At 39.3% G+C, this 24,936-nt stretch overlaps 1 protein-coding gene across 2 annotated transcripts in view; it reads left to right on the plus strand.

Moving 5' to 3' along the window:
- The first annotated feature begins 1,718 nt into the window (after window positions 1–1,718).
- Window positions 1,719–24,936, plus strand: part of SLIT2 (slit guidance ligand 2) — a 403,235-nt gene continuing 380,017 nt past the window's right edge. For both annotated transcript variants that reach the window (XM_069593771.1, XM_069593772.1), the window contains exons 1-4: window positions 1,719–2,680; window positions 5,349–5,420; window positions 6,564–6,635; window positions 18,093–18,164. In XM_069593771.1, coding sequence (XP_069449872.1) covers window positions 2,502–2,680; window positions 5,349–5,420; window positions 6,564–6,635; window positions 18,093–18,164 — 395 coding nt within the window. In that variant the 5' untranslated portion in view covers window positions 1,719–2,501. The remainder of the gene's footprint in view (window positions 2,681–5,348; window positions 5,421–6,563; window positions 6,636–18,092; window positions 18,165–24,936) is intronic.

The following is a 24,936-nucleotide window of genomic DNA, read 5'->3' on the forward strand; positions in this document are numbered from 1 at the left end:
GAAAGGGTTAAACGGAAGGGGGTGGCTCGGAGATGGGGAAGGCTGGCGAAAAGGTTCACAAGCACCATTTTCCAACTTACAAAAACTCTGAACTTTTAAGCACCCAAAAATAAACATGTGTGTGTCTGTGAGCTAAGGCAGATTTATTTCGGTATATATATATTTTAATCATAATGTCTCTGTTTCTCTCTCAGTGCTTTAAACACTGAGCAGTTCCTCTTAGGATCGCGTGGCAAAAGCTGCAGCAAGGCATCGGCTGCGCTATTTACGAGCAGCGTTCAAAGCAGCCCTCTTGTCCTCCACCCACTGCAAACGACTGTCTTCGAGCCTGGGTTACCTCTGGGGCTCTAGAACTCGGAGAGGGGGAATCCTCCTTCCATCGCCAAACTTCTGCTAGGGCTTAAGAGCGAGGGGGCGAGCCGGAGTGCGCGGGAACGCGCCGCCCGCCGCCGCCTCCGCCCGGCGCTGGCAACCCTGGCCTCACCTCTGCCGGGCGAGGTGCAGGATCCCCGCGCTCAGCCAGTGGGCGGCGCCGGACCGCGCGGGGCGGGGCCGAGGGGGGGTGGGGGCTCCGCCGGGTATATAAAGCCGGCCCCGGCTTAACTTCTGACTTGGGGTTATTTATTTGGGGAGTCCGCGGACCGCGGAGGCTGGTGGCGGTGGCCGCGGCTGCTGCTGCCGCAGACGGTGGTTAAAAAAGGCGGCAGGGAGCGGCGGCGAGTGATGGGAGCGCCGTGGCTCCCGGGCGCAGGCGGGATCTGCCGAGCTTTCCGGGCAAGGCGGGAGCGCTGAGGAGAAAAGGGAGCGTCCGGGGGCCCGCGGCCAGCTCCAGAAGCGCGGGCCGGGTTTTTGTTCGGCTGCGCTGAGCGCCAGGCAGCCCGAGCCAACAACTCCAGTTACAACAACAACCCACCTTCCCGCAGCCGAGCTAGACAAGGGGTGCTGCGTCCGTCCTATTGTTTAGACACTTGCCAGGAGCTCGGGAGTCAACAGAGCCACCGAGTCCCCGCTCCCTACCGCCGCCTTCCCTCTTCCCCACTTCCCTCCCCCAGAAAGGGGCGCGGAAAGCCACCTGGAGAAGGGAAGGTGCTGGAAGGAGACGGGCTGCTCCAGACTGCGGCCGCCAAGTCAGGTGCAGCTCCCGGATTCGGGCGGCGTCGCGACGTCGGCGGGAGGACTCCCACCGTAGCTGTGGGGACTGGATTCAAAACCTGGGAAAAGTTCCTGCACTTTGAGAAGAAGGGCCCACTTGTGGGCGGCTGTCGGGGGGAGACCGAGGGGCTGCGCCCCGCCCCCCCTCCAGGAGGCTGCTCTTGTTTCTTCCACCTTTGCCATCAGGTGTCTGCTGCGGAGCCGCGGCGTATCCGGGAGACGCGAGGGGCTGACACACGCACGCACACAGGACTGCAGTTCAGCTGCCTCCAGGGGTCTCCTCGGATTAGCAGATCCTACCGACCTAACTGCCATCTCTCTGCCCTCCGGAACACCCCGGGAGGACCTGGGAGGCGGACACCTCCAGCTTGGCCTTTCCACACTCTTTCTGGCCGGCCTGCCAGCCATTCCCTACTCAGTCTTAGCAGGAGCTCTCATCCTCAACTTGGCCTCTTGGATTTCCTCTGCCGTGGTCGTGACTAGTGGATGTTCCTGCCTGCTGTGGCGGTTCGATTGCCCTTTTGTGTTTTCTGCTTGACCTCGGGGAAGGCCCTCGTGCAGAGCGTCTCCAAGGACGCCGGGCGGGAGGCGGAATTGCCCATACATCCTTTAGCGAAGCGCATGTGACGGGGACCGGCTGGGGCTGCGGAGGAGCTGCAGGCCAGAGGGGGAGGCCGCGTGAGTGAGTCACGCCAGGAGCCCCGCAGCGCGGTTCCGCGCCCCCTCCAGGCTGCGCGCCAGCCCTGTGCGCCCCCGCGCGCCATGTCCAGTCGTCCAGTGTGCTTCGCTCCAGGCCCGCGGGGCTCCTGCGCCTTTTAGTTTCGGAGAGCCCACTTTGATCGAGGCCACCATTCCTCCTGAGCCTCCTCTTTCTGTCTTCTACAGTCCCCACTGGAATTGGATTTGCAGAGGGGGTCGGTGGAATCGGATCACCTCAGTTCCACGCACAACTGGCCCCTGCATCTTGACGATCTTCATCAGCCGTTGCAAGCTTCAGGTCTCTTACAGCCAAGTTGATATTTGCCAGACAGACGACGCGCGATCCGATCCTCGCTGCTCTGGGGTCTCCCTGTAGCTTTGGCCAGGCCAATTGATCTTCTGGACCGAAAGTTGCCCAAGGAGCGCCTGCCCTGCAGGAGGAGAAGGGCGAGGGGAGCTGAGAGGCGTGTACCTGTGTCGGCTCTACTGCCTTGAATATTACTTCTATATTATTTTGTACACGTTATCTGGACACTCTGGGTAGCTAGCCTCGAGCCAGGCACTGGGCCTCAGGCACCGCGCGGTTGGAGCAGAGGAACGAGCTAAAGAGAAACCCCTGGGGCCGGCGAGCTAGGAGGCGGCGGGGGAAGATGCACGGCGTCGGCTGGCAGACGCTCTCCCTGTCTCTGGGGTTAGTGCTCGCGATCCTGAACGAGGTGGCGCCGCAAGCGTGTCCGGCGCAGTGCTCCTGCTCCGGGAGCACAGTGGACTGTCACGGGCTGGCGTTGCGCAGTGTGCCCAGGAATATCCCCCGCAACACCGAGAGATTGTGAGTATGGGCTCATTCTCCCCCTTGGCCCTCCCTCCCATCGGGATCGCGCAGCCCCTGTATGTAGACTGGAGGGACCCCAAGGCACAGGGACTTGTGCCTGGGGCAGCCCCCACTAGCTTTCCTCAACGCGCATCCTAGGCTTGAACTCTCTGGGAGGGCGCTGCCCAAGGAGGGGCGGGCCCGCTGACTACTGCGCTTGGTCCCTTCCTCCCGCTCTCGTCCCGCCACTCGCAGCCCTTTGCAGGCTGGTTCTCTGAGGCTGGGGAGGCGGGGAGATGAGGGAAGAGGAGTTGAGTATGCCCGGGGCAAGGGAGACGCGACTTTGTTCCTTGGACTCCGTAAACTGAGTCACCTTGCGGTTGGAAACTCTCGCGGGTCGGTTCAGGGCTCAGTTCCGGCTCTCTGTCACCGCGGGGTGGCGCGATGAGGGGGGTTGAGGGGAAGGGGGTACTCAAATGAGAGAAACCTCTGCTCCTGGGCTTTGTGTCGCCCTCCTGGGGACGGAGGGAGAGGAGATGGGGTCTGGGGAGGCTGATCCCGCCCGGGGGCGCTTCCACAGGCCACGTAAAGAAGGATGCCCCAGGATAGCGGCCGCGTGCAGCTCCCAGCTACTCTTCCCCCGCCTGCCACTTCCCGAGGGAGGAGGCGGCGGCGGAGAGCCCCAAGGGACGTGTCGGAGGCAGGGAGACTCCAGAGGCCAACCGCGCGTCCCATCGACTAAGCGAAGTTGGGGCTGGCTGTCCAAACCAGGAGCGGTCAAGGCGGGTCTGTCCGCTTTGGTAACCCCGCGGCCCTCGGCTGCCCCCTCCGGCCCTTCCTGCTGAGCCCCAGTGCCCCCTTTCCACCTTTCTGGCAGTTTCTGCGTCTCTGCGCGTGTCAGCAGCTTCTTTTCCTTCCTCTCCTTTCTTCGCGCTCTGCTGCCCGCAGACATCCCCGCCTCCCTGTCTCGGCGAGTCCCTAATGAAGAAGTAATAGCAGAATGGGTGATGACGGCCCACGCGCTGCTTGTGGGGCGCTTTCCGAGTTCAGGGAAGTGAAGCGTGGAGGCCGTTTTCTTTGTCAACGTCGAGGCTGCTGCCCCGGCGTCCGGGGCGCGCTTCCCTCGCTGTTGCGCGTGGGCCGGGCGGGGCGAGGAGGACCTGGGCGACGCTCCCAGGTTGCGCTCCCCGGGCCTCTGCGCCCGAGGCTGTGAGGGTGGAGGGCCGCGGAGGGGACCCGCTTGGACTCGCACGCCTCCACCCGCGCGGCTCACAGCGCTTCGAGTCGATCTTATCCAACCCATTTCCCTCTCTCTCAGTTTAAAGTCGAGCCACTTCTTTCCCATGCAAATGGCTCCCCCATCCCGAGCCTCAGTGAGTCGACCCCTACTCGGTTTCTTCCCTCCTTCCCAGGCCCGCAGCGCTGGGCAAGTTGCGGCCCTAGCGAAGGTGTCTTGTCAAAAATGTGATCTACCAAGTTTGTGTGGGATGGGGGCTTTAGGACTCAGATTATGTCAGGTAATTCGAAAAGGGAACAAACAATTCGATGGTGCTTTGCTCAGCACGGAAAATGGTTTGGGGAGAAGGCAATGCAAAACTCTTGTCTTAGCGCTTGTCATTTCATGCTATTCGGAATGTTTTAAAGTTTAAGCACTAACACATCTTATTCAACAAAAGGGAAATGCATTTGGGGAAAAAATAAATATAGCAACTGAGTTTTAGGTACTTGAAAAAAATTTACCCCTGTGAGGGATTTATAAAGAATTTTCGAAAATAGTTTACTCAGTGGCGGCTTATAAAATTATATTATTGACAACATAAGCACATTAAATGTAGACCCCAAACATGCTGTTTTAAAGTCAAGGTAAGGTTTTCTTCCCTGAAGGGGAGTACATTCAAACCGCAGCAAAGCCTGGTTTTGCTTGAAATGATTGAAACCAGGGCAAGTTTAGATCTTGACCTAAGATGTCAGAAAAGGGGGTTGTGACTCTCAAGGAAACTGTGGTGCTGAAATCTGGACCAAAATGTCAGGGTCTGAATACTATTTCCATTATTGCCCTTGCTGGTAGTTTTCACTTTACAGTTCGCAGCGGGGTTTTCTGAGCTGCAAATGAAGAGTTTAGTTTTCATACAAACAGAATTGTTGGAAGGTAAATGCCTATAAATGCCAGTCTTTGAAGTGCAGTTCTTTTGATGACATTTTAACTTTATTCTTTGCCTTAGGAAGGTTAGCCAGGGTGCCACCTAAGGATAGGGGTCTGAATTTTTAAAATTTCTCCCTGAATAATATTAGAAAATTGTTCGTTTAACTTCCTGAAGGAAACTTTTGGGGAGTGTTCATAACAGTTATAGTAAATAGCAGAGTATCTGTGAAATTAATATACACCTCCTTATAAAAACAAAAATGAAAAGCACTCCCATACACACACAAGAGAACTCTTGATAACAGAATCACTTCATTTTCTTGTCATATTCGGGTAAGCATAGACTCTGTAAACTTGTTAAGAATCATTTTAAAATTTTTCTTTCACAGATGACTTCCTTCTCCTTCCCTCTCTTTCACTTTGCAAACTAATAATTGGAACTGATCTTTTATCTCTCAGTTCTTATTTAGTGTATATTTTTCTTTAACTAGATAGTGATAGAAATTAAGTGGAACTTTCATTTTCTTACTTGTTGTCTCTTAGGGATTTGAATGGAAATAACATCACAAGGATTACCAAGACAGATTTTGCTGGTCTTCGACACCTAAGAGTTCTGTAAGTATGTTCTTCTGTGTTTTGGAGAATTATCATGTTTTTTAAGGTTGTGGATTTTGAATCATTACTGATCTCAGGTTTAAAAACTGTCTCAATGACAGAAACATAAAATTTTACCAGGCCTTGGTTTCCTTTCTGTTTATCAGTGTACTACAATTTTTAATAAAAATGTAGACTTTTCAGTTTAGGTACAGGCCATAAAATAGTATTATGGAAATGACCTCAAATATTTGCTGTAACAACCCTAAGTGCTTACGAATATAAAAATGTAGCATAATTGCTTTCACAATATGAGTAATGTGAGACATTTGATATACTTTTAGGATTTGAGATTAACTAGAAAGAATTTAAGTGGGTCTGCATTTTATTATTGCTAATATAAAAATGTTCAGACTTTTCTAGCAATCAACACATATAAATATTTTCTAACATTAAAATAAAACAATCCAGGTTTTGCAGAGTTTTTAGTGGGAAATGCTTCACACTAAAATATTTTGAATTGGTAATATTTTGAATTGTCTCTTATATCTATTAACTTTGCAGCTTTTATAAAATTGTTGCAATGTGATTACTTCTTTGGGTGTTAAGTTGTGAGTGAACCATCATTTGAGATTCAGTGTAATGTAAAACTTTTTTTCTTACAAATTTTTAATTAAATTTAATATTTATATTGCAGTGAACATATTCTTTTGATCATTGTGTGTTCACTGTTTGTTTTTAAAAAAAAAACATTTTTCCCTTGATGAATTCTTCCCATTTCTGACATATATCCATCAGTGAATTGAAGTCTATATGTGATGAATTGTTGTATGTTGATTCTTTCAGTAAAGAACTCACTTGAAAACCAGCCATGAAAATTGTAGTATCATGGGTTACTCCTCAAGATATACTGTAGTTTAAGGTTCAGGATTCTGACTAAATTTTGTGAGAAACTGAATTAGTATTTTTGATGAAAGTTTTGTGATGAGGATACTATTTTCCGTCCCTGACTCTTTTCATATATATCATTGTTAGATTTTGTATTGAATCTCAAACCAGAGCAGTATTTAACTTTGTAAATGGACAAGTGTTCAGTTGCTAAATTGAAACTTTTTCAGATAATGAGTGCTAACATTAAGACCCCTGTTATACTTTGCATTTCAGTCAGCTTATGGAGAATAAGATTACCACCATTGAAAGGGGAGCATTCCAGGATCTTAAAGAACTGGAGAGACTGTGAGTATTTTCAATTCCAAATTTATGACGATATAACTATATTTTTAATAATACTTGTATTTCAAGGACCATGTCTTTAATTTCTGTAAATTTACAAAAACAAGAGGTTGAATTAGTGATTTTTAAACTAATTTAAAATTAGAAATTATCGAATTTTTGCATAATTAGTACTAATTTGTGATAAAGTTCAAAAACAGACTTACTTCCTGACACATTTACTTCCTTGATAACCATTGCTTTGGTACTTAGAGATGTATGTTTTTCCTTATTGTTCATCTAGTTTGTTTTATTTGCTTATGGGAGGAAAAGTGGTGGTTTTATTTGCATTAATGGGGCATTATAAAACAAAGTTTTGCTGATAATTATTTTAGTTCCCATAATGTTGCTATGTGTGTCGTTAATGGCATTGGAAGAAATATTTAAAGTTCTTAATGTTATAAAGATTTGCTTTCTGATATTTAACACTTGTGGTGAATATTTATTTCATTATTTTATAGTAGCTTTCTAAATATTCTTTTTGCTGGAAAAAGCATTTAAGGATAAATGAAAGTAAGAATTACTTTATCATAGCATGTCATTTAACATCAATTGTTGTTTTTCCAAGAAGATCAAATGTGAACTTCAGAATTTAAAATTTTTTTTTTTATTTCAGACACAAAATCTTATGGATTGATATATATTACTTGAGAACCATTATTATTTTAGGCCTATGTGTATATGTACAAAAGACAGAAGCCTCTGTCTGAAATAATTAGGATAAAATACACAATTTGTAACTTGAAATATGAATTATATATCTCCATATGTCTTGATAATTCAAGTTTAGTAGCTTTGCATTTCTAAGGCCAAATAATGGCTCTATTAAAAGTAGCAACAATTATTTTAAAAGTTTCCTTGTCTGTTTTAAGAGGCACTTTAGGTAAAAATAAAAATTTTATTTAAAATAGTGAGATATGAAGTTCGCTTTGGGTATAGCACATACTCAGATCCACTGGGCCCTAGTATAAAAATTCAGTATAATTGTACATAAAAAAATGACTTGTTAACTTCTAAGTTATCAGTAAATAGAAGCTACACTTATAATTAAAGTTAAATACAGATATATCTAATTTACTTATAAAAATTTTTTCCATGAACAATATTACAATAAAGGAATGTTTTTGTGGGATTCAAAATAAATGTAAAGTCACTACTTAAAGCTAGTTTTGGGAAGGAAATAAAGATAAGGTAAACATTTGGTTACGTTTATAACAAAGTTCATAAGTTCATAATCTATCTCAGTATATAAAAATACTCTGAAAATATTTATTTTTTGATCTCTTTTGTGACTACCTGTGACTACCTAACTACTAGTGAGTACTTGACAAATTAATTTTTAATTCATCCATTGAAACTAAGCATTAATATAATTTAAATGTTTGTTAAGATGAAGAGATAATTTAAAATTATCATTTAAACATTAATAGTTTTTTCATCAATAACATATTTATTCATTTATATGTGTGTGTGTTTAGGATTTATACATACATGTGAGATATATGTATGTATATTTATGGTTTTTTTCCTTGAACATCTTTGACCTTGAAGGATTCTCAGTGGCGTTTCATGAAGTCTCTATTTGGTTTATTTTGTAGTTTTAAGTATTTTCAGAAACACTGAAACAAAACAAACTTTTTCATTATTTTTCAAGCCACTTTGGAGTATCATTTGAACTTTCATTTTGAAAAAATTAACTTTTCCTAAAATTAACCAGATACCTTATGATCTGAAATTCGATTAAAGTTGTAAGTAGGTGCTGTTTTTTGACTCTGACTTCCCTTGGGAGTATCACTTCATCTCAGAACAATTTTCTGTTCTGTGAAGATGCAGTAAGATATTTCAGAGTGGGAGGAGGGTTTGTAATTTTGAATGAAAACTAATATATATGCAGGACTTCTTTAAATCACCCCAGCTGTTGGCTGAGAGCAAATATTTCATATTTGTGAGGAAAAGCTGAGAAAATTCCTTTTGTTTACAACTGCCAAGTCCATCTGATGGAAACACATTGTTATCTGACAGCCAATTCATCTCCTTGGGACTCTGGAATTTAAAACCATTTCTTAGGAACACTTTTCAAATATTTATTTTTTTAAAATACATTAAATGGCAAACAGTTTTGCTAAAGAATGCATTCAGGTTATTGTGAAGTAAACTTTTATATTTGTTCAGTATATTAATTAAAAAATAAAAATTTAAAAAGCTACCCAGAGAGTTCTATAATCAAATTACTATGGCATCATAATGATATAATTATTGCATACATTTTTATTGTAGTAGGTGATGTCATTAACATCGCACAGATTGCTTCCCCTCCCAATAGTTATAACAGACAATGTAATAAATGGGAAGTAACCAGTGAATTAACTTTTAAATAGTTATATCTTATGTTAACTTATATGTTTTTGGCACCTTGAATCTGAAGTTTAAATTCAAACTCCAAATTATGAAAAGGTCTATAAATGCAGGTTTATATTGTAAATAACATTTACACTACATATATGTATCTAGCAACTTAACTTTCATTCTTTGTGTAAAGAACAAAAATAAAAACATTAACTTTATTTGTGTGCAATTTATGGTTTTAAGTTTGTTTTTCCATTTTAAAATGATAAAATAAAAACAATTCCAAATGGTATTTTGTGAATATTTAATAAGTTTTTTCTTTTTATTTTTTGTTGATAGAGTTTTAACTTGATCTAGAGAAGGAAGACATCTGAGAACAGAAGATAAGAGCTGTTCCTTTTAGAAATCCGACTTTTAATCTCTAAGAAACAGGGTCATTTTATCAAATTGAGTTTTAGTATAGGATAAAAAAATTATTATTGTTAAATCAAAACATTATTAGGTACAAAAGAAACACTTTTTTTTTTCCATTTCAAAGAATTGATGGAACTCAAGGTTTTATCAGTCAAAATACCAAGAACTAGATGGGAATTAAAATCATCTGTCTCTCCCTCTTTCCTTATCTTTTTTCCTTTCCTCTCTCGCTGCCTCACTGCCTCTCACTCACTTCTTTGTATTGTATAGAAAACAACATCAGATGATATGATGATCAGACTGTGGTTATGAGTCATCATAAAAAGAATGTTTTAATCACACCTACACACTGTGAGCACACAGTACATCCACTTTTGACAGCTTCCTACTATGCACTTTGACCTAACATGTGCCCTGGCATATTCCCGTGGGTGCTCTGTGTTGCTAGTAGTACTTGCTTATCTGGGATGAGAATGAAGCCGTGAGAATGTGCCTGATGTAGATTGCATTACAGGTCTCATATTGTTTAATCAAATGTTCAAATGAAAGCTGATGTAGTTAAGTGACTAGATATTCAATGGAAGTTAATTAAGGGAAAACAAAGAAGCTATAGTGAAGAATTGGAGCATTTAAGAATTATACTTCATTATACTTCATAGAAGATACCTGTGTGTATCTGCAATAAAGTCTCCATATAAAATTATTAATTCAAAGTATTTCTTGGCTAGTGGGTAATGTGTTAGAAGGCTGAAAAAAAATCACACTGGGACCCATGACTTTTCTCTGCAGGTGAAAAGTTCCATTATTCACTTATGTCTTACGGGATTATGCTAAAGTAATTAAAGTTCTCTTTTATGGCATTTTAGAGAGACCCAGGCCACTTTGGAGCTTCCCAAGTGGCACTAGTGGTAAAGAACCCATCTGTCAGTGCAGGAGACATGAGAGATTCGGATTTGATCCCTGAGTCGGAAAAATACCTGAAGGAGGGCATGGCAGACCATTCCAGTACTCTTGCCTGGAGAAGCCCATGGACAGAGGAGCTTGGCAGACTACAGTCCATAGTGTTGCAAAGAGTCAGACATGACTGAAACGACTTAGCAGGCATGCATGCAGGCTGCTTCAGTATTTCACTGCTGTAAAACAGCTGCTTTTATACGTTCCTTGACAACACAAATGCAAGAGTATGAGAAAGGTTTTGAAATTTTTTTTAAGTTTGTCCAAAAAAATGGTAGGGCATTTTGCCCTAAATGCAATGAAACACTCATAATGCAAAATAAAATTCATATATGCCTACATTAGATTAATGAGAACCAGTAGCATACCATTGAAAACCTTGAATATTAGGTATTTCATTAACTTCATAGTATCTTACATGCTTACAATAACGAAACTGCACAAGTGATAAAGCCACAGGCTTGGGTTGTACTTTTGTTCCTATCAGTAAAGTGTAATGGCGCTCTTAAGACAATATTTCTTTAAACATTCTAAGTTTTTGTATCTTTGGATTTCAGATTACCTTTTTGTTTTTTTACTAGCTATGTCATTTGATACTGATTTTTGCTTGAATAAAAGAGTCCTAAAATATTATTATTATGAAGCCATTGCAAAACCTGTTCACTTGTCTATTTTAGTTTCTACCAAGTAGATACAAAGAAAATAACTCAGTTTAGAAATGTCTTTACAACAGAGCCTAAGTTTGACTAGACACTTTACTCTCCCTAAAGGATACCTCAAAGGCACATGTATTTTTTGAAGGTGGCACTGAGTTATTTCTCCCTGGGTGTGCACACCATTTATAGGCATGTGACAGCCAGTGTGAAACTAAGGGACTCCAACACTCTAGAATTTTGGTTGCAGGTCGCTATACATTAGTTCAAGCAGAGAGTGTGTTGTGGAACAGATCTGAGGGAAGTCTCCCCTGAACCCTTGCTCATTAGGGATGCGGAGAATCCCTCTTCTAACTCATCCTACAGGTTTGTAGGCAGCACATAACACATTGTTTTTCTTGAAGTAACGGTACACAAACAGTGCTAATCTACTTGGAAATGAATGCAAGCTCATCACAATTTCTGGCACCTTTATACCTAAGTTTAAAGTCACTGCAGTTATTTTCTTGGAAAGTTTCTGTAAAGAACATCTCAAACTCGGTAAAGAAGCTCGGTATGTACATTGTAGGAGATAAATCATGCACCTTGATGCTCAAGTGTGAATCGCTTTATCTGTGATAGCCATTAAATGTCCAATTATTCTTGCCTGTTTATAAGTGATAGTGAACTATTTTAAATTGCATTTACTGACTATGGTCTTGGAAAGCTTTAATGCAAGTGCACTGTTGAAATTTAGCAGAATATTGAATCTGTCTGAGAGGGTTTCTCATACAAAGTTTTTTAATGGGCCTTGAAGTTGAACGGTGGTGAGAAGTTCTGTTTGCTCTTTGTGGAGCGTTTTATAAATTCTGCAGCAGCAATGCTGTTTATTTTTCCCACATCTGTTTTGGGCTCATCCTTTGTAACAGTGTTTGCTGGATGCTGTGGCCTTTATATCTCCCCTGAAATGAGTAGTTTAGTTTGCACTGTTACAATGTATTTGTGGAAGCAACCAATGTCAAATATTTTACATTGAACTCCTGTCTTTCATTCCTGTTGGATACCCTGCTGCTTGAATTATGCCTTCTAAACTGAATTTTACAACTTAACATGGGATGAGAGACTTTTGTGCATGAACTTTACATATACTGCTCTTGCCTGTTTCAGAGCAATTTATATCTGCTGGACTGGAAGGAATGTTGGTTAAAACATTTTCAGAGTGAGAGTTTGGTAACAGTTTGGATTTGGTTTTAATGCAGTTGGAATTTTTACTTTAAGATAACATCAGCAGAAAATTACTTGTTCTCTTGGCAGTGTCCATCTCCCCTGAATGCAGGTGGGACTCCCTCTCTCAGCTGCTGTTCTCCTCATTGTAGATAACCTAGCCTCCCCATGGTGAAAACACCTTGTAATTTTATATGCTATTGCCTGGTGTCCTATGGAACGTTGGCAAATACTCGCCAGTTTTACTGTTGATTGTGCTTTTTAAACAGATACAATCTCTTCTCCTTACCTTTAAAACATTACATGAGAGTAAATACTTGATTTCCATTCCATTGTGAGATCTTGATCAAATTGTCTTATCTTTGAAAACTGCATTTTTGGTCATCATTAAAGGAAACAGTTATTATATCTCATAGTAATGGTATGTGGTTTCAGTAAGATAATGCACGTATTTTCACAAAATGCTTGATGCAGAGTTGGAACTTTTTATTATTACAAATTTCAACATCTCCTTTCCTGTTTTTCAGAAGCTGAGTTTTGGAAATACTTTATCTTTTTGAGCTAATAAAATGTGTCTATAATAAATCTGACTTTTAAATATCCATATTTACTATCATTTTCCTTCTGATTTTCTTCTTATAGCATATAGTCAATAGAAGAGATGTGAAGAAAGTGCAAAGCCTTCTCCAAATTTTTTTTCAGAGTATTTATCATAATCGCTCTGAACATATAGAGACTATCGAGAAGTAAGAGGAGTGAAGAGGAAGCAACTTTTTATTAATAAATTTTTATCTCTTACCATGGAGCATAAAGGGTGAAAATACTGATACTGCTGAAAATATAAAGTTTATCTAATACTAGCTAAATGTTAAAAATATTTGCTTTAAAAATGTTAGCATAAAAGACAAATGGAAATTTACCCAAGAAGAAGACATTTATGTATGAGAAACAGGAGATTGTAAATGATAGACTTTTAAAGGCAGTGTTCATCAAATACTTGTTTCGAATCACGTGCATTGTAAATATATTACATTTACAGTGATAGGTAAATATGAGACTTTCTTATTAGCTTCGGTAAAATCGTTTTCATGTTACAATTTGGATTGGGGTGAAGGTTGCAAACGTTAATTGGATTGAGGAGGAAGTTGAAAGGAGACCTCCAACCTTTAGCAATGGATAAGTAACAGGAGTGGGTGGCAGATAATAATTTGAAGCAAACCTTGTCAATAATGCCCTTCAAGTTGAGCTGTTAAGAATCTGCATTTCAGAGGCCTGTGGTTTTTAGTATGGTCCAGAAAGATCATTCATCTCCCTGAAGGCCACCCAGAGGAAATGGTTGCTGGGATCTCTCTCATCTTTTCCCTAAGGAATGTGTCTCAGAGACTCATTACACACCTTTTCTGAAACCACGAATTTCCATCCGGCGAATTTTTAGTCCTGAGATCCTATGGGCAGATTCCATCTAGTTAGTGATGACATAGGAGCCGAATATCATTGAATCTCTGTTAGGTGTCCTTGGACACAATTGAGTATCCTTGCTGGAACAGTTAGTAATTGACCCACCTGATCTGCTTAATGCTGCTAATTTTTGTTGGCTCCATAAACCTCCTCTGAGATGCCCTTAATTCACTACTGCTGTTTATCTGTTCTTGGACTATCAGATTTTAACTTCTTTAACACATTTGCATTAGAGTTATTCTTATGATGCTTTTCAAGCTACTAAGAAGTATTTTGTAGTATTGGAAGAAGCCAGGTTACTTTTTCTCCAGCTCTGTTTAGAAATTATTATGCACCTTGATAGTCTTTAACATAATTTTGTATTTTAAAAAATACTCTTTAGTTTAAAGATTTAATTCCTGGTCATTGTACAAAGGAACTCTGCTTTAATTTTAATTTTTTTTCCTTTATTGAATATTTTAGAAGAGTTTCACTCTGTATTGTAATATTTGCATTTCTATTTATTCTTGGTACTGATGGAAGAGGGAATAGAAGACTAGGAACCAAAAATGTATTGATATTCTTTTTAAAAAAGTGCAGTCATACTGTTTTTCTACGCATGTTATCACTTCACCTGTTATCTACCTTTTTTTATATGACATTACCTTGCTTGATACACATGGTTGGTTTAGACACATTAAGATCATTTATAATAATTTTCATGATATAGTGATAAATTACTTGAATTTTAAGAAAAATATACATATTTTCATTTTTATTTCAACTTTAGGTATTTTAAATAGATCTTTAAAATAGTGCACTGACTAGAAAGCTAGTTTCTTCTTAAATAAAGCTTGATATTTTATTTCCAGGTGATTCATTCATAGATATTTAAGAAGTGGGCTATGTAAAACTATGTTTTGCCCCAACCCAACCCCCCCCCCCCAAAAAAAAAAAGATTGCTGAAAGGGAAAGTTGAGGATTACATTATTTTGAGTAATTGTTTAGGAATATTTAGATTGTGTCTCTTTGAAAGGAGTGATTCAGGGGGTATGTTTTGGAGTCAGCCCACCTGAATTTAGATTCTAGCTCTACTTTATATGAGCTCTGTGCCTCCCTCCAAAATAGCAGTGACAGTGGCACCCACCTACTTATGGGGTAGAATGAATGTGACCTTCTCAGAACAGTGACTGTCACCTAGTAAGTTTAGTATGTATGAGCTGTTATTTGGAGAATGAATTAAGAATCTCTTAAGAATATGAAAAAAAAAATGAGAAAAGACACTGCTTGCACTCTACCTGAATTGCCTTCTTTCTTACAATATCTGAAATTGTGTGGACCCATTAACGTGTAATCTAGTGGCAGCTCTCAGTCACTTGGATATCTGAATTTGTTTCAACATATTGAATTCCTTCCAGTTTCTAGATTATGTTGAGAAAGGCATGACAGGGGGAAGTTAAAGGAAAGGAGGCAGTTGCTCTATAGGGCTCATGAAAGCAGGTTTGGTGGTGGGACTTTGATTATCTGGAGAGGGGCATAAAACCTAAGGCAGGTACCTTAGAAAACATGTCTGGAGAAAGTTGGCTGAACATAAAATGCACATGCTAGGGTTTTGCCAAACTATATCAAAATGCAAAGAGTAGTTTGTTTTAATTCAGCATTTCCTAAGAACCTAGTAAGTGCCAAGGAAGAGGGAAGGAAATATGAATACATAGATACAGTCTTTACAGGGTTTCCCCATTGGGTGGCTCAGCGGTAAAGAACCACCTGCAATTCAGGAGCTGCAGGTTTGATCCCTGGGTTTAGTACTCTTTCCTGGAGAATCCCATGGACAGGGAAGCCTGGCAGGCTAAAGTCCATGGGGTCGCAAAGAGATGGACATGACTGAAGCGACTTAGCACACAGAACGTAGTCTTTATGCTTGAAGAACTTACAGTGTAGTGGGGCTCAGACATTTATGTGAATAAATGTTTTGAGTAATATAGTGTGAGGGACTCTTGCTTATCAAATACTAGAGGCAAATGCAGACACAGACAAGGTAAGAACCAACTTTATCTAGGAGAATCGGGGGAATTACACAGAAGATGTTAGAGAGGACCCTTTGGAGAAAAGGGAAAACTCCATACAGAGAGTTGCCTCTGTGAGGGCTGGGGACCTGAACAAACGTCGTCCTTTTGGTTAGAGAATCATGGACGATGTTTGTTCTCCTGTGGTTTGGATCAGATTATGAAAGCGCATCTCTGTCATTTTAAAAATTGGGATTGCCTCTCTGGAAAATGGGGAGTCTTCCCTAGAAAAATTCTCATTACCACTGTTGTGAATATTTGTAATTATTTTTTCAGACATAAATATAACAAGATCGTAATTAAATAATAGTTTATTGAAAGTGTATAATAATAGACTCTGGGAATACTCGTACCTTAGAATTATGTCTGGCAAAGAAAAAAATAAAAGCTTTTGATTTCACTTTACATTAATCTTGTTGTGTGCTTTATTCATCAAAAAAAAAATAGTGTAAGTGAAAAGTCTACCTTTTCACTACTGATTTTATGATTTTACCTCTGATTGTCTCAATATACATTTTTGTGAGCTATATACATTTTATTAAGTTCTGGTGATTTATCCATAGATGACTAACCTCTTAATAATATGAGTTATATTGTCCGACTCTTTGCGACCCCACGGACTGTAGCCTACCAGGCTCTTCCATCCATGGGATTTTCTAGGCAAGAGTACTGGAGTAGATTGCCATTTTCTTCTCCAAAAAATGGTAAGCATAATGATCATTGCCTCATGGCATTTTAGACTTGGAAGAAATTCTGAGGTTTGCTTGGTCCAACTTTTAACCTAATGCAGAATTTTTATTACTTTGTTGCAGGGAAAAAATGCACAGCCTCTGCTTGAATAATGTAGATAATAATAATAGTAAAATAAGAGTTGAAAGCTTCCTAAGGCTGTTCATTTCTTAACATCTTTTATACTTACAAAGATCTTCCTTATAATCATTTATCAATGCTTTGTTAAAAGTTAAAATTACTAGCACCATTTCTACCCTCTAGAGACTAAATGAGTGTAATTTCACTCCCATCTGATGACCATTTGAATGCATTATCGTTTAAAAGAGGCTAAGATTGATATGCCCTCTTTTCCTGTCCCCTTAACATTTATCTTTAAGACAAGAAACACCTCAAGTATCTTCAGTGTGACATTGCTTTCTGGATGTCTTTACTCTCCTCTAGAACTATTGTGTTAGGCACTCAGTTATGTCCGACTCTTTGAGACTCCGTTAACTGTAGCCTATCAGGCTACTCTGTCCAAGGGATTCTCCAGGCGAGAACACAGAGTGGGTTGCCATTCCCTTCTCCAGGGAATCTTCCAGACCCAGGGGTCAAACCTGGGTCTTCTTCATCGCAGGCAGATTCTTTACTGCCTGAACCGCCAGGGAAGCCCAGCAACTTATAAATCATTTAAGTGTGCATTTTACATCATCTTGTCTTCATTTTATTTAAAGTTGGAAAAAGAGAGGATATACATTTATTTTGACTGAAATGTTAAGTTGTACACTTAAAATGAATGGGATTGGGAAATTCGTACATTGGGGCTAGAATTTGCCACTCTTCTGTAAGTGTTCATAGTTTGAAAGAACTTAGTTATATACTGCGCACGTGCTGAGTTGCTTCAGTCATGTCTGACTCTGTGCAACCGCATGGACAATAGGTCGCCAGGCTCCTGGACTTAAATTGAGTTAGGATTGCAATCAAATTCTTTTCTAAAATATTTAAAACATCCCAATATCAGTTAAACATTTTTAGGAAAAACATTACTTAAACATTTTTGCCCTCACTGTTAACTATAACTCAGCCTTATTCAGTTGAGAGTAAAGAACTATGGATTGCAGTTTTCTTCTGATTTTGCCTAGAGGGACAAATCATGCTGACGCTTTCTCATAAGTTTTTGTGAAACTAAATGGAAAGGTTAAAAAAATTGAAATTTCTGTCTCCCTTCGGTGACTTGGCTAAAGATTTAGGTCATTTGGGACAGAATATGAATAATTTTAGGACACCATTTAATACAGTATTTCTGCTGTATGTTGACCTCGCTAAACGTACATACTCGCTAAATGAGTCCACAAGCCTTTTTCATTGCGTCTGTGCTGGTTGACTGATGTTGCAAGGGTTGTGGATATAGAGTTTAGGCCCCAGTAACCATCATCTGAGTAAGCACAATGGAAAATTGCTTTAAAGAATCTTGTAACAAAAGGTGTAACCAACTTTTGATTTGTAATGCTTGAATTCTCTTGAATGTTATTTCGTTCTTTCTGAAATACAGGATGAGGCATGACACTGCCCAATCACAGCCTCATTGTTGGGTACTTGCTGTGTAACATATGCTTTGTTTTTGTTTTTCTCAAAAGGCGTTTAAACAGAAATCACCTTCAGCTGTTTCCTGAGTTGCTGTTTCTTGGGACTTCGAAGCTATACAGGCTGTAAGTAGACAGAAATAGTTCTTGTTGCTCTGTGTAGTACCTTGCGTTTTATTAAATGCATTTTGGATCTGTTTCCTTGTGCTTTCCTGGAATCTATTCACCAGTAGATTAATGGATTAAAAGTTTGTCTTTCTTTTTTTCAAGCTTATGATTGATTTTCCAGTGGTTCCAGTTCTTGTATTTGGTTAGCATTTACTGTTTTCGTGTATGTGTTATTGCAGTTGTATTATTCTCTTTTGGTCTTGATGGGGAGATTTACCTAACTTCTTTATGGAAACTTTTGATTAAGTTCTGAAGGGAAAGATCGCCACTGTGCTTCCTTCTCAGAGGAACTTGGAAGTGTGTTCTTGTAAAGTTGGGATTCTTAACGTCTGCCTTTTCATATTGTTTCTATACTCGAGTAGTCTTTATTAGTCTGGAAATACTATTATAAAGTATTTATAGAGGACTGTAAATTTCCTCTTAAACTTTCCTTTTAAAGCCAGGATTCCAAACTCCGCGATATGAATGACTGTAGAGGGTTTCATATCAAATATGTCATCGACTGTTAATGGAAGTATTTCTTTGGAAGAAGTGTAATGTGGATTTTAGGCAGAATCAGTTTTTTCCTCCCTGGAATGCTTGTTCAGTGACCGAATGTGCAGTGGTGAAAACACACTTTTGACAGCTCTTACAAGTAGGTTTTTAGCCATATGAATGATTTTGTACAGATAAGCTGCAAAGTGTTGGGGAAATTAATAGCAATGGTTATCAATGTTCGCAGATGTTGTGAAAAATCACTGGGATATACAGAATAAATTGCTTAGCTTGGCTTCCACCTGGATGGTTGCAAAGTGCCACATGTGGAGCCTGTGGGGAAAGTGAGGAGACTGCTTTTCCGACCTTGACTTTGTAGCCGAAGCTTTGTAACCTACTAGTTGAGTATTGTTATCAATTCCAGAAGTAGGAAGGATCTTTTCCCACAGCCCTCCCCCACATTGTATCTCTGTTAGGATCTCTGTTAGGGCCTCCTGACACCTTGGCTCACTGTGGAGAGAATTTTCCCAGCAGGCAGAGGTAGAGCCAGTTACACACCAGGTCTTGTCTCTAGAGTCTGAGTTTCCTGATGCTATTCCTGTAAGGATAGCCAAAGTCGCCTAGCAGTATTTCTCTTCTGCTTTGTGTTCCCTGCTGATTAATTGGCTCAATTTAGATAAATTTAAAAGAATCAAATAAGGAAACCTGGAGACTGCCTTTTTAACAAGAATTCTCTAAAGACTATTTTTACAAAAGACACTGGATATAAGCTGTTATGAACATTATGTGTATGAATATAAATTAATATTTATATTTAATTATTTATACTTAGTTTCCAAGAATGGCTACAGAAGTGGTTTTAATGGTATTCTACTTTCTTCCTTAACTTTTTTTTTGATTGTAGGGATGTTGAAGAATTGATTTCAAAGCTAGTATACAATGAGTGCTATTAAATTAATTTACTGCTATGCTAACAATGTGCATATAAAACAGTCCACATTGTCTAGGAAATTGTCTGTTTTCTATGTGGCTGTGAAAATACAATTTAAATGGAATGATTGTTATAGCTAGAATTAAAATTATTAAGCTGAAGAGGGGGAAATGTAGGAAATCACTTTAACACTGTCCCTGAGAAACTAGAATGTTTGATTTTTAGTTGGAAAGTATTTGGATTAATTTTATTTGGGTGGTATAATCTAGTGCAGAATCCCCTATCAGCAGATCATGTTCTGTTCAGCATTTGCCTCCTTTGACAGTACCATGTAGTGGGCCAAGGTGTTTTCACTTACATTATATTATGATTTTATAACCTTATGAAGTTACTTATTGAAAGAAGACAACTTGATATCCTTAAGTGAATGAAAGAAACAGAACCCATGAAACTCTAAGGCAACATCTTCTAGTGAGTTAAAAGCATGTTAAAAAATGGGGAAAACGGGCAGCTAGAAAATGAGTTATAATGTGCCTGTTTGGGTCAAAGGATTTCCCCTGGAAAGTAATGGAAGATAAAATTTTGTTTCTGATGTGGGTCTGTGAGGACTCTGATGCTTTGATTTTCCTGAAGTTAGAGCTTGATGGCTTTATGTTCACTATTGCCTGGGATTTGACACCAGACATAGGCACTGGATACCCATGAAAACTTAGAGGTGTACATTTTTTCTGTCTCAGAAAACAGGAATCTATCTTCTTTTGAGTTGAGACACTGTTGTCTCCCCCAAATTAGATGTAGTGGTTGGTTAACCATGATCTTTTTCTTAAGAGGAAAGTCATCAGCTACCTGTGACCAATTTTTTATGATGATTATCACTAATTGAATTAAACAACCACCAGTAAGAGTATGTAATAAATAAAGGAACAAAAGCTTGTGCAGTTAACAGCCTGGCTAGTTTAATTTCTAAGAAGATGTGTTCAAGTTCAAGTATTCTTCATATGATACAGGTGCCTAGTAGCTAACCCGAAACAAATGTTCTGACAGATGGAAAAATCTGCACAAATCTACATGCAAAAATTGTCCTTTAAAATCTTCATTTAAAAATGAACTTTTATTTCACAAGAAGGATAAGTGACAGGACAAAGGATACAGGATTTTGGACAAGCAGTATGTTCAGAGAGGGAAAATTTGACTGGTGGCTAATTTGCATATTAAGTGATCTACTGTTGCCCACCATATAATGGCAACCCACTCCAGTATTCTTGCCTGGAAAATTCTGTGAACAGAGGGCCCTGGTGGGTTACAGTCTATGGCATCTCAAAGAGGCAAACACGACTGAGTGACTGAGTACACACACACACAATTGCCCTACCATATAATTTAGTGGAGCCATACTCATCTAGAATTCATGAAAGAAATAAATTTAGAATTTATTATCTCTAGTTCTTTTCCTAACTTATTTTATATTTTACCATTACTTAATACTGTTGTTTCTGGATGAGTAATCAATGAAAAACTTACTTATTTTTATAGTTCACACACTGATGTTTGGTTTTTATCATTGTTTGCTTAGATTAAATCTAGTCTGTTCCACTGCACATTATACAGATTTTCTTTGTGCTTCTGTAAGGAATAATCACCATTTGACTCTTGGCTGGAAATGAGATGCCAGGTGAAGAAGCACACATGCTTTTTTTAAAAATTCTAAATGCAGTATAAAAGAAAAGGAGGGTACACTGTATATGAATTATGATTCGACACGGTTAGTTGCTGCTAGCGGCCAAATATGCTTTTCCTTTGCTGTCTGCTCCAATTTCTCTTTGGACGGGTTGAGAGAGCACTCCGTGTTCAGGTCAAGATGTTTGCTCAGAAATAGTAGTACAGTTGCAGCTGTGTTTGCTGGAGCAGGAGACTAGTTTAAATAGCATTACCATTTATCCAGCCCATTAGCAGAACTCTGTAAAATAATACCAACTCTGCATAAACTACAGGACAGTGTAATAAAATTACAAGCACTTGTTGACAGATGGAAAGTGTAAGTAAAGAAGAAAGAAAAGTGAAGGGCCATAGGTTGGAGGTTAAAAGAGACAGTACATAGTTTTCTTACTTATGGAGATTCTCCATCCTCTCACTTGGCTCCTCCTCCAAAACCAGGATTGCATTTTTGTTAATAGTTTATTAAGAGTGGAGAACATGATTTTCTGAGCAATTCAGAGTAGGTTAACTGACAGAAGTACAGTGACTTTTGAAATGGCTGATTATGATGGAAATTTATGAGTAGCATACACAAATCTTCCTGAAAAGTATAACCTTAAAGGTGACTTGCCAGTGAGTGATTCACACTTTTCAGCCTGAGTTTGCAGCTACTCATCTACGCTCATTAGAGAGGCATTTCATTGGTAGTTCTGTGGTTAAGCATTTGGTTATAAATATTTGTTTTGTGGTTTTCAGTTTATTTCCTTGAGTATTATTATATTTACCCAGACTTCTAACATAAGCTTAAGTAGCCAAACCACGTTGCAGAAACTCATTTTTCACTTGTATCTCTTGAGACAAAACAAAGCTAACAAACGAAAATAAATACATAGGTTCCAGTGATTCATTTTCTTTGCTTCTTTAAATGAAAACTCTTTATTTCTGGTTAACAAGTGGTGTTTCCCTAGTGAGCTTTGGAGCCACTAAATTATCTAACATTATAAGTAGTATTTTTAAAGCCAAGAACTCTTTTTATGGCCTAGTGACTCCTTACCTGAGACAAACATTCTGAGCAATAAATTCAGTTGGTCAGGTCACAATTCATTTGCTGTCAGATAGGATCTCAGATTCTCCAAATTGCCTTTTTGATAATAATTATTACAATTCTTTAAGAGGAAAACTTAATTTCTATTAAAATAAAAATTAGTTTGGGAAAGATAACAAATATATGATGAAGCTGCCCTTGCTTTCCTTTCCTTTCTTATAAAAGGAGCCTTGGCTTTTGATTTTGGTTTTGAGGAGTTACAAGAGTAAGTATGCTTAATGTTATAAAGGTCTAGATAATTCAGAAAAATAGAAAAGTGGGAGTATAAATTATTCATGATCTCCCCACTCAGATATAACCACTAGTATACTTGTCAATTGTTAATAGATTAGTTTTCTTTTTATGTAATTATGCATATAAATACTGCTGTACATGCATTACAAACACATTTTTTAAATATCCCCAGGGTTTAGTATAAAGCTTGACCTTTAGAAAGCTCTCAGTAAGTGTTTGATGTATTGAATTAAATCTCCGTTGGGTTCAGGGTTTGTAACTTGAATGAGCAAATAGTAACACTGGGAAGACATTATGAATAATGGGGAACCAAATTAAATTTAAAGGATACCTTGGTTCATTAATGTTTATCCCCATAGGTTTTCTAAACATTGAAGTGTCTATTGGTATGCATTGAAAAATCAAAGTAATGTTTTCCACCTAAGCAAAAATATCTTAATTTACTATAATACTATACTTGTATAAAACTACCACCACACCCCCTCCCCCCGCTCCCCGTCCCTGTTCTCTGATGTCAGTTAAGTCTCAGGATGCTTGGATTCAAGGATAAAAGCAGAAGACAACCGTGGTGCCTGTGTCAGAATTCCTCCTGAGTTGATTCCCGCCAGCTCTGATGAAAGTGTGGGCTCCTAGAGTGTCAGGTGTGTAGTCTCCTGCTTCATTTTACTCTTGGCCTGTTTGGCCCCTGCCACAGTAAATCCAACAATGGTAATGCAGGAATTGCAGGTTACAGTTGCCACGGTTACCGTTGTCCCGCCAGATCGACATCGTTACTCATCTAGGGAGCTGTCATCATAGCTGCCTCCCGTCTCTGGTGCCGAGACTGCCAGAAAGCTTCAGGTGCAGAGAATAAAAGTTCTTCAAGATGGTGTGTCTGTGTCATCATTTGATGCAAGGATACACTGTTTGTATTGTTAATACTGATACCTATGTAAGGGGAACAGATTGATTCTTTATCTTTGAAAACAAAGAACCTGTATGAGAGATAACATTTAAGAAAGTGTTAACTGTCAGTGATTAAAAACCCCAAGTCCCTTATTATTTATTAAGTAACTTATTAATTATTATTGGGTCCAAGGGACTCTCTTCTTGCTACTTAAAAAACAGAGATATATAAGTAGCATTTAAAAATATTACTGTTATATAACAAAAGGTTCGTTTCTAAGAGGTAGACCAAACTCTTCATAGACTGTGACCTGGACACACTTCAGAGTAGCCCCTATCTCTTGCCATGAAAAAAGGCAAGCCATTGAATAGGGCTTACTTGTGTTTTTGTTTTTAAATCAACGTGCAATAGTATGATATAGAAGTTATAAAAACAGTGAAGATTAAGATTGTTTTTGATATTTTTGCCAGGCCTCCTGTGGGAAGTTTTTAATTTAAAGGGATCTAATAGAAGACTTTTGCTGGAGAACGTCAGAAATTCGCAGGCTTCTGGTGTTGCCAGAGTAGAATTTTTGGTGTGAAATCCACAGCATAGTTCCTGGCATAGGAAAGTCAAGTGCAGGAAGGTCTTTCCCACTCAAGTGCACTTGTTTAAATAGTTGCTTCCCCAAATGTAAATGTTTCTGTTCCCACCAGCAAATACTCATGGTTTGCCAGTGAGTGTAAATACTGTGAATACTGTGATCCATGTTAAGGAGAAAACCGCCATGGTGTGTGGCCCACATAATATGCGGCATTTGTGGGCCTCAGCCATTGCTAACTTCTGACCTGTAATATGTAGATTAAAGCCTTCAGAGTTCATGGAGACTGAGTGTGTTTTTTTTGAAAGATGAATCTAAGTGTATGGTTTTCATGTCAAAAAGATTTTGAACACATATCAGGAGGGAATATTTTAAAATTTGATTGTAAATCATAAAATTGTTGCTGCAATCTCAAGATTATAATTTAGTGGTTGAAGTTTATATAAGTATTATTTCTAGGAATAAGTGACCATAAGGTATTAGTTCTGTTGAGCCAGTTTTAATGTATGTGCATTACACTTTAAGAAATCTATTTTGTGAGAAATATATTATACTAATATTGTAAAATATTAGTTTTTAAATGCCTACTCAGATGTTAGTGCTTTGCTATGTTTGTAAATCAATGGACACTTCTGGAGCAAAGGTTCCTTTTCTATAAAATAGGAATGACATTTATCTCCTGGGAATATATCAAGTCGCAATATGGATTCTGTATTCAAAAGAACATTGTCAGCTTTCTGGTATGATAGAAATGATGCTTGTGGAGTTCTCCTCTCAGTGTAAAATAGGATGAAGTAATAGTCACACGGATGTCCTAGCAAGTTG

The sequence above is a fragment of the Ovis canadensis genome, chromosome 6, assembly GCF_042477335.2.
Source record: "Ovis canadensis isolate MfBH-ARS-UI-01 breed Bighorn chromosome 6, ARS-UI_OviCan_v2, whole genome shotgun sequence".
Taxonomy (NCBI): domain Eukaryota; kingdom Metazoa; phylum Chordata; class Mammalia; order Artiodactyla; family Bovidae; genus Ovis; species Ovis canadensis.